Source organism: Hyperolius riggenbachi, chromosome 5 (assembly GCF_040937935.1).
Source record: "Hyperolius riggenbachi isolate aHypRig1 chromosome 5, aHypRig1.pri, whole genome shotgun sequence".
Classification (NCBI taxonomy): Eukaryota; Metazoa; Chordata; class Amphibia; order Anura; family Hyperoliidae; genus Hyperolius; species Hyperolius riggenbachi.
This window is the reverse complement of record NC_090650.1, coordinates 283,260,598-283,277,439: the sequence shown is the minus strand read 5'-3', so window position 1 is coordinate 283,277,439 and position 16,842 is coordinate 283,260,598. Positions and strand designations below refer to the sequence as shown.

Genomic DNA, 16,842 nt, shown 5'->3' with positions numbered 1-16,842 from the left:
TCGATCTGGTCAAACCCGCAGTGGGGAACCGTATACGCAGGCGTGCCACGGGCCGGTTCCTGACATAATTGGCTGGCAATAGTGGGAACGTTTAGTACATTAGTACGCAGTTTAGCTCTCTATTCTGTGTACTAAAGGCTGGAAGCTGTTAGAAGCGACTAGCCTACAGAAGTCTTCTCAGTGCAGAATATATATACTTTTTTTTTTTTTCAAGGATACACACTTGGTATTTTGCTTCCCCTCCCCCTTTTTCTTTTTATTTTGCCACATGATGGCTCAGAAAGCAACCAGCTATGCAAGGCCAAGCAAAGAAATACTACTCAACCTGTGTGAGCACAAAGGCATCGAGACGGTGAGCGGCCAGACTAAGGAGCAGTTAGTTCGTGCCCTCGAGGAGTATGATGAGGCAGAGCAACCCCGTGCTCCACCGCCAGCGGGTGCAGCTCACGACACGCCAGAGGAGGAATCGCTCCCGCCACAGAATGCGAGTGGAGATGATGTCCTGGACGATCCACCGAACACGGAGATGACATCTCTGGAAGCTGACCTACAGCTACTAGGCTCGGCTGATACCGAACTGCGCCTAAAGCTGATCCTGGAACATCGGCAAGCAGAGAGGGAAATACGACAAGCCCAGAAGGAACAAGCTGCACAGCGACTCCAGGCTGAGAGGGAACAAGCTGCACAGCGACACGAGGCGGAGAGGGAGAGTGCTGAGCGTCAACACCAGCTGGAGCTGGCTAAACTTCAGCAGCAGAACCGGTCTGCTGGACCCGCAGAACGCGAAGGTGAGCGAGTCCACAGAATCCCCCTTGATAAGTTCCCCGCTATGGACAAAGACTCTGACATAGACACGTTCCTACAGGGGTTTGAAAGGACTTGTCGGCAGTATGGGGTGCCCCGTGAGCAGTGGACAAGGTATCTCACACCAGGGCTGAGAGGCAAGGCCCTGGAGGCGTTTGTGAGTCTCCCCCAGGAGGAAGAAGCAGACTTTGAGGCAATTAAGAAAGCCATCATTACTCGATACCACCTCACACCAGAGGTGTATCGCAAACGTTTCAGGACATTGCAGCCGGGTCCCAATGACAGTTACCTGGATCATGCTTGTAACCTGCGCACTGCCTTTCAGCAGTGGTTAAAAGGACTGGCTGTTAAAACCTTTGATGCCCTGCAGGAACTGATAATAAAAGACCAGTTCCTCCACACTTGTCCTGTTGAGGTCCGGCAGTTTGCACGGGACCAAGAGCCGAAGACCGTGAATGAGGCAGCGAAAGTTGCTGATTCCTACACGTCCAATCGAACATCTGATTTTCGGAGGACTTCTGCACCCAGCTGGAAGGGAGAAAAGACCGTGAGACCCTCTCCTCTGAGCACCCAGCGAAGCCAAGCACCGCAGCCTCCTGGAGGTAAAACAGCCACCGTTGACACTCGGAAATGTTTTGCCTGTAACAAACCGGGTCATATTAGTGCTACGTGCCCAGAAAAGAAGAAGGAAGCCCCACACTCTGGCGGGGCCCGGAATGCTTTGTGTGCTACCAGGAATGCAGGTAGCTATGCAGAGAATCTGCAACCTGTCACGGTTGGGGATACAGTTACCACCGGTCTGAGAGACACTGGAGCAGAGGTGACTCTAGTGCACCCCCAGCTTGTGAATCCCGAGGAGTACACTCCTAGTAAGACTATGGCTGTCAAAGGAGTTGGGGGTGTCACCCCAGCCATACCCACCGCCTTGGTCCACCTGGATTGGGGGGCCGGCAGCGGAATGAAAGTGGGGGTAACTGATGCCATCCCCACAAACGTTTTGTTGGGTACTGACCTGGGACGGTTAGTGGCCCGGTATGAGCCTACTCCAACGCCTGTGGAGCCTTCATCACCAGCAGAAGTTCAGGACTCTTGCAAGGTACTGTTTGATGACTCTGTGCAAGTGGGGGGTGCTGGTGAGCCCCCAGGGGCTAAGGACTGTGTACTAGGAGCCAGCCCTAGTGAGTCTCCAGTGCCCAGGCCTGGAGGGGGACACGCTGTTACCATGAATACAGATAATGTTGATGTAATATGTGATGTGTTGCATAATGACAGGTGTACAGTGAACGCTCCGTCAGCTGCAGTGGTTACCCGCAGTGCTCACCGGGCTGCAGCAGACTAATTGTCCACTGAAGGGGCTGATGTCACTGGGTCGGGCTCTTCCACTTCAGAGCCTTACTCTGAGGACCCAGAGGCCTCTCAGTTTGCCACCTCCCTGGTGCCTGTGGCCGACAGCGCTGAGTTTTCTGAGGCTGTACGACTTAATAGCAGCCTGGAAGAACTCGGGTCTGGCGGACAGGGCGCCAGCTGAGGGCGACAAAGTGAGGGTGTACTGGGAGCAAGGCAGACTGTACAGAGAGGTTATTCCCTCTGAGCCGTCTGAAGTGGAGGAGGCAGAGCGGCAGTTGATTGTTCCCCACAGGCACAGGGAGCAGCTATTAAGAATAGCACATGAGGTGCCCCTGGCTGGTCACTTGGGGATCTGCAAGACCAAAGTCCGTCTTGCCCACAATTTTTATTGGCCCCACATGGGGACAGATATTGCAGATTTTTGCCGGTCTTGTGTCGCATGTCAGCAGGTCGGCAAAGCAGGTGGCACAGACAAAGCCCCACTGAGGCCCTTGCCCATCATAGAGGAGCCCTTCCAAAGGGTTGCTGTTGACATCATTGGGCCTTTAGCAATACCCAGCAGCACAGGGAAATGTTTCATTCTCACGGTGGTAGATTATGCCACTCGTTACCCTGAAGCTGTAGCCCCGAGCTCCATACGGGCAGACAAGGTTGCAGATGCATTGGTGCACATTTTCTCACGGGTCAGTTTTCCCCGTGAAATGCTCACCGATCACGGCCCGCAATTGATGTCGCACCTAATGGAATGCCTCTGTAAGCAAATGCAGGTAGAACACATCATGGCCAGCCCTTACCACCCCCAGACAAATGGGTTATGTGAGCGGTTCAATGGTACTCTGAAACAGATGCTAAAGGTGTTTGTTGAATCGCAAGGGAGAGACTGGGAGCGCTACCTGCCCCACTTACTGTTTGCTTATCGTGAGGTGTCCCAGGCATCCATCGGGTTCTCGCCCTTTGAGCTCTTATATGGGAGGAGGGTACGCGGACCCCTCGATCTCATTCGAGAGGCCTGGGAGGGGCAGGATATGGGTCCCCGGGTCTCCATAGTAGAATATGTTCTAAAGTTCCGGGAACAGATGGAAACCCTGGTGGGGTTGGTGTGAGAGAATCTTACTCAAGCCCAGGCCACCCAGAAGCAGTGGTATGACCATGGGGCTAGGGAGAGAGTTTATGAGGTAGGCCGCAAGGTGTGGGTCCTAAACCCGATGCGACAGAATAAGCTGCAGGCCGCTTGGGATGGGCCCTATACCATACATAGGAAAATTGGAGATGTGACATACAGTGGTGTGAAAAACTATTTGCCCCCTTCCTGATTTCTTATTCTTTTGCATGTTTGTCACACTTAAATGTTTCTGCTCATCAAAAACCATTAACTATTAGTCAAAGATAACATAATTGAACACAAAATGCTGTTTTAAATGATGTTTTTTATTATTTAGTGAGAAAAAAAAACCTCAAAACCTGCATGGCCCTGTGTGAAAAAGAAATTGCCCCCTGAAGCTAATAACTGTTTGGGCCACCCTTAGCAGCAATAACTGCAATCAAGCATTTGCAATAACTTGCAACGAGTCTTTTACAGCGCTCTGGAGGAATTTTGGCCCACTCATCTTTGCAGAATTGTTGTAATTCAGCTTTATTTGAGGGTTTTCTAGCATGAACCGCCTTTTTAAAGAGACTCCGTAACAAAAATTGCATCCTGTTTTTTATCATCCTACAAGTTCCAAAAGCTATTCTAATGTGTTCTGGCTTACTGCAGCACTTTCTGCTATCACAGTCTCTGTAATAAATCAATGTATCTTTCCCTTGTCAGACTTGTCAGCCTGTGTCTGGAAGGCTGCCAAGTTCTTCAGTGTTGTGGTTCTGCTATGAACTCCCCTCTATGCACACTGCCTGTGTGTTATTTAGATTAGAGCAGCTTCTCTCTTATCTTTTACAAGCTGGATAAATCGTCCTCTGAGCTGGCTGGGCTTTCACATACTGAGGAGTTACAGACAAGGGCAAAGCTGTTTGCAGGAGAAAAAAGAGCAGCCTGAAACTTCAGTGCATGAGAACTGCAGGGAGAAAGAAACACACAAATGATATCTTGAGATTCAAAAGGAAGGGTGTATACAGCCTGCTTGTGTATGGTTGTATTTTCTATGTGTGGACATACTGTACATCAACCTACTTCCTGTTTTGGTGGCCATTTTGTTTGTTTACAAACAAACTTTTAAAAACTGTTTTTAACCACTTTTAATGCGGCGAGGAGCGGCGAAATTGTGACAGAGGGTAATAGGAGATGTCCCCTAACGCACTGGTATGTTTACTTTTGTGCGATTTTAACAATACAGATTCTCTTTAAGGTCATGCCACAACAGCTCAATAGGATTCAGGTCAGGACTTTGACTAGGCCTCTCCAAAGTCTTCATTTTGTTTTTCTTCAGCCATTCAGAGGTGAATTTGCTGGTGTGTTTTGGGTCATTGTCCTGCTGCAGCACCCAAGATCGCTTCAGCTTGAGTTGACGAATAGATGGCCGGACATTCTCCTTCAGGATTTTTTGGCAGACAGTAGAATTCATGGTTCCATCTATCACAGCATGCCTTCCAGTTCCTGAAGCAGCAAAACAACCCCAGACCATCACACTACCACCACCATATTTTACTGTTGGTATGATGTTCTTCTGCTGAAATGCTGTGTTACTTCTACGCCAGATGTAACGGGACACGCACCTTCCAAAAAGTTCAACTTTTGTCTCGTCGGTCCACAAGGTATTTTCCCAAATGTCTTGGCAATCATTGAGATGTTTTTTTAGCAAAATTGAGACGAGCCTTAATGTTCTTTTTGCTTAAAAGTGTTTGCGCCTTAGATATCTTCCATGCAGGCCGTTTTTGCCCAGTCTCTTTCTTATGGTGGAGTCGTGAACACTGAGCTTAATTGAGGCAAGTGAGGCCTGCAGTTCTTTAGATGTTGTCCTGGGGTCTTTTGTGGCCTCTCGAATGAGTTTTCTCTGCGCTCTTGGGGTAATTTTTGTCGGCCGGCCACTCCTGGGAAGGTTCATTACTGTTCCATGTGTTTGCCATTTGTGGATAATGGCTCTCACTGTGGTTTGCTGGAGTCCCAAAGCTTTAGAAATGGCTTTATAACCTTTACCAGACTGATAGATTTCAATTACAGTATTGTTGTTCTCATTTGTTCCTGAATTTCTTTGGATCTTGGCATGGTGTCTAGCTTTTGAGGTGCTTTTGGTCTACTTCTCTGTGTCAGCTCCTATTTAAGTGATTTCTTGATTGAAACAGGTGTGGCCGTAATCAGGCCTGGGGGTGACTACAGAAATTGAACTCAGGTGTAATAAACCACCTTTAAGTTATTTTTTAACAAGGGGGGCAATCACTTTTTCACACAGGGCCATGTAGATTTGGAGTTTTTTTTTCTCACTAAATAATAAAACCCATCATTTAAAACTGCATTTTGGGTTCAATTAGGTTATCTTTGACTAATAGTTAACGGTTTTTGTTGAGCAGAAACATTTAAGTGTGACAAACATGCAAAAGAATAAGAAATCAGGAAGGGGGCAAATAGTTTTTCACACCACTGTATGTGGTAGCGCTGGATGACCAAGGTAAGCAGCTGAAAACGTACCATGTCAATATGTTAAAGGAACATCATGATAGAACCGCTTGCACTCTCCCTGTCTGCAGTTTACTACCGGACCGTGAAGCAGAGGCCCTGGTTGACATCCTGGCCTCCACCCAGGAAACCGACTCTGTTACCGAGGTGCAGATCAACCCGGAGTTGACAGCAGAGCAGCAGGCTGGGCTATCTGATGTGCTGACCCTCTACCGTGGTACCTTTACAGCCTGCCCTGGTCTGACCAGCCTGGCTGTACACCATGTTGACACCGGAAGCAACAAGCCAGGTAGACAGTCAGCGTATAGAGTCTCCCCTGGGGTTCAGGCCAACATCAGCAAGGAGATTTAGGAAATGCTGTCACTAGGGGTGATCCAACGGTCGCACAGCGCATGGGCATCACCTGTAGTGCTAGTACCCAAACGGGACCAGACCACTCGGTTCTGTTTAGATTATCGAAAACTAAATTCGATAACTGCTTCAGATGCTTTTCCAATGCCGAGGGTCGATGAATTGTTAGATAAGCTAGCTGGCGCGCAATATCGAACAATCATGGATTTGAGTCGGGGATACTGGCAGGTCCCTCTAACAGCTGCGGCACGGGAGAGGTCTGCCTTTATCACCCCCTCAGGTCTGTTTGAACTCAATGAGATGCCTTTTGGAATGAAAAACGCCCCAGCCACCTTCCAAAGGGTTGTAAATGGTCTCCTGGAATGATTGGAACACTGCGCTGTCGCCTACCTAGATGACATTGCCGTGTTTAGCGCAAACTGGGAAGACCACTTAGCGCAGCTGTCACAGGTTCTGGGACGCATCACTGCAGCAGGACTAGCAGTCAAGCCTAGCAAGTGTCAGATAGGTATGAAACAGGTACAGTACCTGGGACATGTGGTGGGGGGGGGAGAGCTTCGTCCAGATACGGAAAGGTTGATGCCATTGTGTCCTGGCCCACCCCCCAGACGAAGAAACAGATTCAGTCCTTCTTAGGAACTGCTGGGTACTATAGAGTTTGTCCACAACTACAGTGCCCTCGCCAAGCCATTGACAGACCTCACAAAAAAGAAGCTGCTCAAGCAGATTCTCTGGACGCCAGAATGTGAACAGTCATTCACAGCTCTGAAGAGGGCCCTAGCCAGCCCTCCCGTGTTGCAAGCGGCCGACTTCAGCCGACGGTTTGTAGTCCAGACGGACGCCTCAGCCTTTGGCCTAGGTGCTGTGTTAAGCCAGGTAAACCAAAGTGGGGAAGAACATCCTATTCTGTATTTAAGTCGGAAGCTGCTACCCCGGGAGGTAGCTTACGCCACCATAGAGAAGGAGTGCTTGGCAATTGTATGGGCCCTACAAAAGCTGCAGCGCTATCTCTACGGTCGCGTATTCACGGTCGTCACCGACCACAACACTCTTAGTTGGTTACATCGGGTTTCTGGTGACAATGGCAAATTGCTGAGCTGGAGCTTAGTTCTCTAACAATATAGCTTCACTATTCAACATAGGAAGGGGAGCAATCATGGGAATGCTGATGGGCTGTCCCGTCAAGCAGAACCAACAGTGTAGGCGCTGGCAGGATGATCTGGGAAGATCATCTGCCTTGCACCAAGTTAAAGGAGGAGGTGTCAGGAATATAGCAGCTAGTTATGATGTTAAGGATAATACAGGAACCTATTTCTTTCATTTTTCTGTCTACTGGGTACTACCTCAGATGTGTATGTATGTTTAAAGGCCAGTCAGGCAGCTGGCTTGTGAAGGTATTGTCACCTGGCTCAAAGAAGCTGTTAAGGTGATTGTCCATATGTCAATGACAACTACATTTGCATCTGAATGTGAACGATTGTGAATAGGAGCAGGAACTGCTAATTGGCTAACTAGCCTCTGGCCAGGAAATGGCTTATTATGCCAAGAGCAGTCAAGTCCCCCCCACCTTTGATCTGCTGTGATCTGCTGTGAAATACTGTCTCAGATGTATCACCTAGACTGGCTGCAGACCACACCAGCCTGAGCCAGGAATTTACATATGACAGTATGCTGGAATGTTGAAAGCCTTGCTCAAGTTGTCACCTGGAGATGGGAAATCTCTGTAAAGATCAAAAGTGTACAGGAAAAACCTGGGAAGTTCGCATATCACAGAAAGGATATGACAAACTGAACAATCAGGGAATTAAATTATGTCTGGAGATTTAATTAAAACTAGTTCCCCCGTCCAAACGGGCTTCCAGCCTCAAGGCAAATCTCCCAGCATAATAGGCAGAGGCAGATACCTAAAATCAGTCCGCTCCTGGCGGTAGCTGAAGCTAGGTGGACTCCTGGTCCAACCAGAACTGTGTCCGTCCACGAAACCAAGTCCAAGGTTCTTCTATCTTGATCCCTGTTTATTTTGGTAAGCAAATAGCCTTGTGTGTATCTTTGTACTTATATCCTTGTAAACTTTTATTTTGTAACTTTTTACTTTGTTGTTGTAAATCTTTTGTATATATTATTTTCTGCAATTTTCCACTTTTTTCCTGGAATATTAAATCGTTATTTAATAAGTTTGACTTCTGCTGTACTAAACTAACACTCATAGCATAGTAGAGGAGACTGAAGTGTAACGGTGTATAAGTCCATGCCTGATTGTATGATTGAGCAACACTACTGTATAAGATTGTAATTGCATTGTGTGTATGGGGCACTTCCGCGCTCGACAGCAGAGTGGGAAGTCTCGGAGTGGCTAACAGTATCGTTCGGAACGACTGTTAGTGGTTTTGCTTCACTACAGTGTAAGATTGCAACTGTGTGTGTGTGCAGGGCCGGGCCGAGGTATAGGCTGGAGAGGCTCCAGCAGTCTGGGTGCAGTGTAGGAGGGGGCACAGAATTCATTCAGATGTCATTCCTAATTGTGTTTGAAGCAGAAAGAAATAAGAAAAGGGGATACATGGCAGTGACTGCAAGCCAGATAACTAGATATTAAGGTGTTGGGGAGGTTGTGGGCCCTGTGGCGCCTCTTACTCTAATAGCCATCAGTGTGTGATAGCTGGGGTGGCAGGGTTGGAGGGGCGCACTTTGGTGTCTCAGCCTTGGGTGCTGGAGGACCTTGTCCCGGCTCTGTGTATGTGCGTGGTGTTCCCACATTCACAGTAAAATAATGTACCCTTATTTATTAGCTTAGCCAAAAAGAGTCAGTAATACACCTCAAAGGAGTCATCAATCAAAAAAAGCTCCCCACACACTCTACTTACCTGGGGCTTCCTCCAGCCCCTTGCAGCTGTCATGTGCCATGCTGACAGCTCCGTTCGTAGCTGCCAGCCCAGGGTCCCCAGTGGTGCAAAGGGTGACCTCCTCTAGTGCGCCTGCGCAAGCGCTGCTGTCAATGAAATTCACGTTGTCCGCGGTGTACTGCGCAGGTGCAGTAGTTCTTCATCTGCGCAGTACACCACCGATAACGTGGGCTTGATTGACAGCGACACTCACGCAGGCGCAGTAGAGACGACCTTGAGATCGCCCTCTGCATAGGCAGGGACCCCATTCCCAACAGCTGCGGCATGGGACATGTCAGCTGCATGGGGCTGGAGAAACCCTCAGGTAAGAAGAACGGGGAGGGAGCTTTTTTTTGACCGATTGTTTCCTTTAACCATTTGAGGACCGGGGTGTTAAACCTCCCTAGGGACCAGGCCTTTTTTTCAGAAATTGGGCCACTGCAGCTTTAAGGCCTCGCTGCAGGGCTGCACAACTCAGCACACAAGCTATTTCATAGCAAGGAAATGAGCAGCGCTACTTAAAAACAGACTAGTGCCTACCTGCAAAAGAGTGCAAGCCCCACTTGTGGGGTCGAATACACACCGAGCATACACATGACCTGTCTACCACTGGAGGATGTTGGTTTCATGTAACAGCTTGCATGCAACCTATTAAGTACTCGTCCCTCCCACTGCGAAGAAGTCAATCCTCCATGGGAGGGGCCTAACACTAACTAAATCCTAACCTATGTATATGCATAGCCTGGGTGCGCCACGAAGTAAAATTGAAAAATCGAAAATTGCGCAAAAGGTGGATCAGCGCAACACCAGGCCGCCTCTGAATGGCCTCCAATCAGAGGTGCGCTGAGCCCCCCCAGAGGTGCCCTTTCCACCCGCCCTACCTTCCTGTGTCTGCAGGCTAAAAAACAAAACAAAGCACAACCATTCTTCGCAATGAAATGTATCCCTGTCCCTACACAGTTAGCTTTGCTCCTCCCAGTCTCCAAACCTCACTGTCTTGAAAGGCAGATAGGAGTCAGGGAAAAAAATAATACAGGATAAATCTAAAGTGTTCCACTAAATTTATGTTAAGGCGCATATACACTGCCGACTTATGTTGATCTTCAGGTCTGGTTCTAGACTTTTTGCTGCCTGAGACAAACTTGTGAGGTACAGTTGCCCCCAGTATAGGTTAGTCAGGTACAGTTGCCCCCAGTATAGATAGCTAGGTACAGCTTCCCCCAGTATAGGTTAGCTAGGTACAGTTGCCCCCAGTATAGGTTAGCCAGTTACAGTTGCCCCCAGTATAAGTTAGCCAGGTACCATTGCCCCCATTATAGATTAGCCAGGTACCGTTGCCCCAGTATAGGTTAGCCAGGTACCGTTGCCCCCAGTATAGATAGCTAGGTATAGTTGCCCCTGCAGTGTTTCCATGTTACGGATAATGTTCAAAAACATTTGGGTATCACGTAAGTATGATTTAAGCCCTGTTACATAAGGTCTCAATAACTGATCTAAATATTTGGCCACCGGAGAGAACACTGACTCTACACCTGCCACAATCGGGCGGCCGGGGGGGATTGTCCAGCTGTTTATGGATCTTGGGGCAAATGTGCAACACAGGGGTGATTGGATGTTCTTGTACAAGGAATTTTGCTAACTTTTCATCAATTACTTTGGTCTGTACAGCTACAGAGAACACTTCATCTATATGTTTTTGAATCTCAATTAACGGATCACCATCTAACTTTCGATAAGTAGATGTGTCGGAGAGCTGTCTCATGACCTCCCTCCGATACATAGTAGTGTCCATCACCACTATCGCCCCTCCCTTGTCCGCTGGTTTGATCGTAATAAGCGGATTTTCTGAGAGTTCCTTCAGGGCTTGTTGTTGCTCACTCGTCATGTTCTTCCGAGTGGTAAGGCCTAAAAGCCTGGGGTTCCTTAACCACTTCCCGACCGCCGCATGTACAAATGGCGGCCGGGAAGTGGATCCCGCAAGGATCGCCGCATATACAATTGGCGGTCCTTGTACGGGCATGGGTGGAGCGATCACGTCATTCGTGACGCGATCCTCCGCCGGGGACTGGCTCCGCCCACCTCGCTCTGTAAACCGCCGGCCGTTCGGAAGCGCCGGCGGGTTACTAGCACCCGGATCGCCGCATACAAAGTGTATAATACACTTTGTAATGTATACAAAGTGTATTATACAGGCTGCCTCCTGCCCCTGGTGGTCCCAGTGTCCGAGGGACCACCAGGGCAGGCTGCAGCCATCCTAGTCTGCACCCAAGCACACTGATTTCCCCCCCCCTGCCCCCTGTTCGCCCACAGCACCCCTCAGACCCCCCCCCCTGCCCACCCCCCAGACCACTGTTTGCACCCAATCACCCCCCTAATCACCCATCAATCACTCCCTGTCACTATCTATAAACGCTATTTTTTTATGCCCTAAACTGCCCCCTGCTCCCTCCTGATCACCCCCCACCCCTCAGATTCTCCCCAGACCCCCCCCCCCCCCCCCGTGTACTGTATGCATCTATCCCCCTGATCACCTGTCAATCACCTATCAATCACTCCCTGTCACTGCCACCCATCAATCATCCCCTAACCTGCCCCTTGCGGGCAATCTGATCACCAACCCACACCAATAGATCGCCCGCAGATCCGACGTCAGATCACCTCCCAAGTGCAGTGTTTACATCTGTTCTCTACCCTAAACACCCACTAATTACCCATTAATCACCCCCTATCACCACCTGTCACTGTTACCCATCAGATCAGACCCTAATCTGCCCCTTGCGGGCACCCAATCACCCGCCTACACGCTCAGATTGCCCTCAGACCCCCACTTATCAATTCGCCAGTGCAATATTTACATCTGTTCTTCCCTGTAATAACCCACTGATCACCTGTCAATCACACATCAATCACCCCCTGTCACTGCCACCCATCAATCAGCCCCTAACCTGCCCCTTGCGGGCAATCTGATCACCCGCCCACACCAATAGATCGCCCGCAGATCCGACGTCAGATCACCTCCCAAGTGCAGTGTTTACATCTGTTCTCTACCCTAAACACCTACTAATTACCCATCAATCACCCATCAATCACCCGCTATCACCACCTGTCACTGTTACCCATCAGATCAGACCCTAATCTGCCCCTTGCGGGCACCCAATCACCCGCCTACACACTCAGATTGCCCTCAGATCCCCCCCCCCCCCCTTATCAATTCGCCAGTGCAATATTTACATCTGTTCTTCCCTGTAATAACCCACTGATCACCTGTCAATTACCTGTCAATCACCCATCAATCACCCCCTGTCACTGCCACCCATCAATCACTCCCTGTCACTGCCACCCATCAATCAGCCCCTAACCTGCCCCTTGCGGGCAATCTGATCACCCACCCACACCAATAGATCGCCCGCAGATCCGACGTCCGATCACCTCCCAAGCGCATTGTTTACATCTGTTCTCTACCCTAAACACCCACTAATTACCCATCAATCACCCCCTGTCACTGCTACCCATCAGATTAGACCCCTATCTGCCCCTAGGGCACTCAATCACACGCCCACACCCTCAGAACGCCCTCAGACCCCAGCCCTGATCACCTCGCCAGTGCATTGCTTGCATCTATTCCCCCCTCTAATCACACCTTGAGACACCCATCAATCACCTCCTGTCACCCCCTAGCACACCTACCCATCAGATCAGGCCCTAATTTGCCCCGTGTGGGCTCCTGATCACTCGGCCAAACCCTCAGATCCCCCTCAGACCCCCTTCCGATCACCTCCCCAGTGCATTGATTGCATCTATTTTCCCCTCTAACCACCCCCTGAGACACCCATCAATCACCTCCTGTCACCCCCCCTAGCACTCCTATCCATCAGATCAGGCCCAATACAACCTGTCATCTAAAAGGCCACCCTGCTTATGACCGGTTCCACAAAATTCGCCCCCTCATAGACCACCTGTCATCAAAATTTGCAGATGCTTATACCCCTGAACAGTCATTTTGAGACATTTGGTTTCCAGACTACTCACGGTTTTGGGCCCGTAAAATGCCAGGGCGGTATAGGAACCCCACAAGTGACCCCATTTTAGAAAAAAGACACCCCAAGGTATTCTGTTAGGTGTATGACGAGTTCATAGAAGATTTTATTTTTTGTCAAAAGTTAGCGGAAATTATTGTGTCATTTTTCACTAACTAGTGACAAAAAATAAAATCTTCTATGAACTCGCCATACACCTAACGGAATACCTTGGGGTGTCTTCTTTCTAAAATGGGGTCACTTGTGGGGTTCCTATACTGCCCTGGCATTTTAGGGGCCCTAAACCGTGAGGAGTAGTCTAGAAAACAAATGCCTCAAAATGACCTGTGAATAGGACGTTGGGCCCCTTAGCGCACCTAGGCTGCAAAAAAGTGTCACACATGTGGTACCGCCGTACTCAGGAGAAGTAGTATAATGTGTTTTGGGGTGTATTTTTACACATACCCATGCTGAGTGGGAGAAATCTCTCTGTAAATGGACAATTGTGTGTAAAAAAAAATCAAACAATTGTCATTTAGGCCTGGTGCACACCAGAGGAGTTTTTCTGAGCGTTTTGAGTTTTTAAATCTGCTGCTAATGTTATCCTATGTGTCTGTGCACACTGGAGCAATGAGGTTTTGTAAAAAAAAAACATAGCATTACATTGGGAAGAGCTTTTGAAACCTCTAAAAACTCTTCCCAATGTAATGCTATGGGTTTTTTTTACAAAACCTCATTGCTCCAGTGTGCACAGACACATAGGATAACATCAGCAGCAGATTTAAAAACTCATAACGCTCAGAAAAACTCCTCTGGTGTGCAACAGGCCTTACAGAGATATTTCTCCCACCCAGCATGGGTATGTGTAAAAATACACCCCAAAACACATTATACTACTTCTCCTGAGTACGGCAGTACCACATATGTGGCACTTTTTTACACCCTAAGTACGCTAAGGGGCCCAAAGTCCAATGAGTACCTTTAGGATTTCATTGGTCATTTTGCGACATTTGGTTTCAAGACTACTCTTCACAGTTTAGGGCCCCTAAAATGCCAGGGCAGTATAGGAACCCCACAAATGACCCCATTCTAGAAAGAAGACACCCAAAGGTATTCCGTTAGAAGTATGGTGAGTTCATAGAAGATTTTATTTTTTGTCACAAGTTAGCGGAAAATGACACTTTGTGAAAAAAAAACAATTAAAATCAATTTCCACTAACTTGTGACAAAAAATAAAATCTTCTATGAACTCACCATACTCCTAACGGAATACCTTGGGTTGTCTTCTTTCTAAAATGGGGTCATTAGTGGAGTTCCTATACTGCCCTGGCATTTTAGGGGCCCTAAACCGTGAGGAGTAGTCTTGAAACAAAAATGACCTGTAAAATCCTAAAGGTACTCATTGGACTTTGGGCCTCTTAGCGCAGTTAGGGTGCAAAAAAGTGCCACACATGTGGTATCGCCCTACTCAGGAGAAGTAGTATAATGTGTTTTGGGGTGTATTTTTACACATACTCATGCTGAGTGGGAGAAATCTCTCTGTAAATGGACAATTGTGTGTAAAAAAAATCAAACAATTGTTATTTACAGAGATATTACTCCCTCCCAGCATGGGTATATGTAAAAATACACCCCAAAACACATTATACTACTTCTCTTGAGTACACATGTGTGGCACTTTTTTGCACCTTAACTGCGCTAAGGGGCCCAAAGTCCAATGAGTACCTTTAGGATTTCACAGGTCATTTTTGTTTCAAGACTACTCCTCACGGTTTAGGGCCCCTGAAAATGCCAGGGCAGTATAGGAACTCCACAAATAACCCCATTCTAGAAAGAAGACACCCAAAGGTATTCTGTTAGGAGTATGGTGAGTTCATAGAAGATTTTATTTTTTGTCACAAGTTAGCGGAAAATGACACTTTGTGAAAAAAAAAAAATTAAAATCAATTTCCTGCCAATTTTCTGCCAATTATATACGAAGCCTGAATTATAATCCAGTTCATCTCTCTGGAACTTATCACGCTTAAAGTGGACCCAAATTAAAAATTTAAGATTTCAGAAATAAAATCTATTTTATAAATTATAATAATAAATAGCAGCCTTTTTTCAGCTGCATGATGACAAATATAAAATATTTTACTTTTATTGGAGGAACCCCTCCCTTCCTTTCAAATTGCCGGGACAAAATCCGGCAAACTGGTGGAGTAGGTGGTGTCCGGCAATGGAGCAATTGCTAATGGCTGCCCCCAGTATAACCCTAGTTATTTAAAGAGAAGGGTGAAAAGCATGCACTGAAATGCTCATACGTTTGAAGGAGTGTTTATTTATCTTTGTATGTGTTAGAGTGGCCAACTAAATATTTTTACTTAAAAAAAATGTTTGGTTTGGGTCCGCTTTAATGGTTTGTATCTGTTATTCATAATTTTCCAGGCATCTGTGAGGTCTATCAAGAACGCCTCATATTCTCCCTCTGGGATGAGTTGTCGGAGTTTGGAAGGAGCGCGCCAGACTGGCTGTGCAGTTACGTTTATTTTGATGTGACTTTGTGTCGCATCCGTATGGGGGAGCGCCGATTGGCCAGCAGCTCCGACCTCCTAACATCTAACGGGTGACGTCAGCGGCTTTTGTGCCGCTTGCGTCTCCCTAGTATCCACCTAGACACACTGGGATGGCGCTTTGGCGCCGCCCATGGCGTGATGTCACATAGGACTTCCATCAGGTCCGAGTAGGGCCGGGAGATGGAGTCACTGTGACGATAGGCGGACCCAGGAGGTCGTGAGTCACCAGGCCAGGAGGGGCTTGTTAGATGGGAAGTTCCAGCGTGTCACGTGCTATCAGAACAGCAGCATGTAAGTCTTCCATCAGGTCCGACAACATAGGATCATTATGATTGATGTAAACTGATTTGAATTGATTGGCTGCTGTTAACCATGTTTAGTATAAATACCAATGTGTGAGTGTATTGTAATTGTGACTTCCAGCAAAGCTTGACCAAGAGGCGTGCAGCCTTGAAACGTTGCGTTGTCTGCTGGGATGCCTTGATATAATAAAAGAGCAGAAGAATTTAACAGATGGTGCCAGCTTCATCCTTTTTTTACCTAAAGTGAAAGAAGACAAAATGATACATACTATGTTCTCCCTCTTTTTTTTTTTTTTAACCCAATACAGCAATAGCTCACTACTTTCTTAAGTGAGAGGGATATGGAGACTTGCATATTTATTTCTGTTTAAGCAATACCAGCAGAGGCGTAACTAGAGATCACCGAGCCCGCTGCAAAAATTTGGATGCCCCCCCGGGCCCGCTCAGGGCTGTTTTGGGGGGCAGGAGGGGTCGCAGCATGAGGAAAGAGCTTGGCCACCTACATCGGTGGGGAGGGGGGACAGTCCCCCCCCCCCCTCACCTCGGGCTCTCACCTCAGCACTCCCCTCCAGCTTCAATCAGTGGCAGCAGAACGGGCAGGAACACATACCTCCATCCACTGCAGAGGTCCGATCTCTAAGTGCCTCACGCCACTTCCTGTTTAAACAGGAAGTAGTGTCAGACACTTAGAGAGAGGAAGCTCCAGCGGGGGAACGCTGGAAGGTATGTGATCCTGCCCGCCGCCTGCAGACACTGATTGAAGCTGGAGGGGAGCGCTGAGGGGAGAACCCAAGGTGAGGGGGGGATTGTCCCCCCTCCCCGCCAATGTATGGCCAAGCTCTCCCCTCATGCTGCGACTCCTCCTGCCCCCCAGAACGGCCCTGAGTGAACCCTGCCCCCCCCCCCCCCCATGGGTGCAGGCGCAGTAGCCCCTATTGTTACGCCTCTCAATACCAGTTACCCGGCTATCCTGCTGAT

The 16,842-nt window shown here is 48.3% G+C and overlaps 1 protein-coding gene across 1 annotated transcript; it reads left to right on the top strand.

Annotated features, from left to right (window-relative positions):
• Positions 1-289: 289 nt before the first annotated feature.
• On the top strand, positions 290-15,616 carry LOC137519392 (uncharacterized; the record flags this gene model as incomplete). The annotated part of the gene is made up of 3 exons (XM_068238345.1): positions 290-646; positions 698-1,937; positions 15,435-15,616. Coding segments are annotated over 3 exons (1,779 nt in total), but the record flags the coding sequence as incomplete, so codon positions are not given.
• Between the last annotated feature and the right edge of the window lie 1,226 nt (positions 15,617-16,842).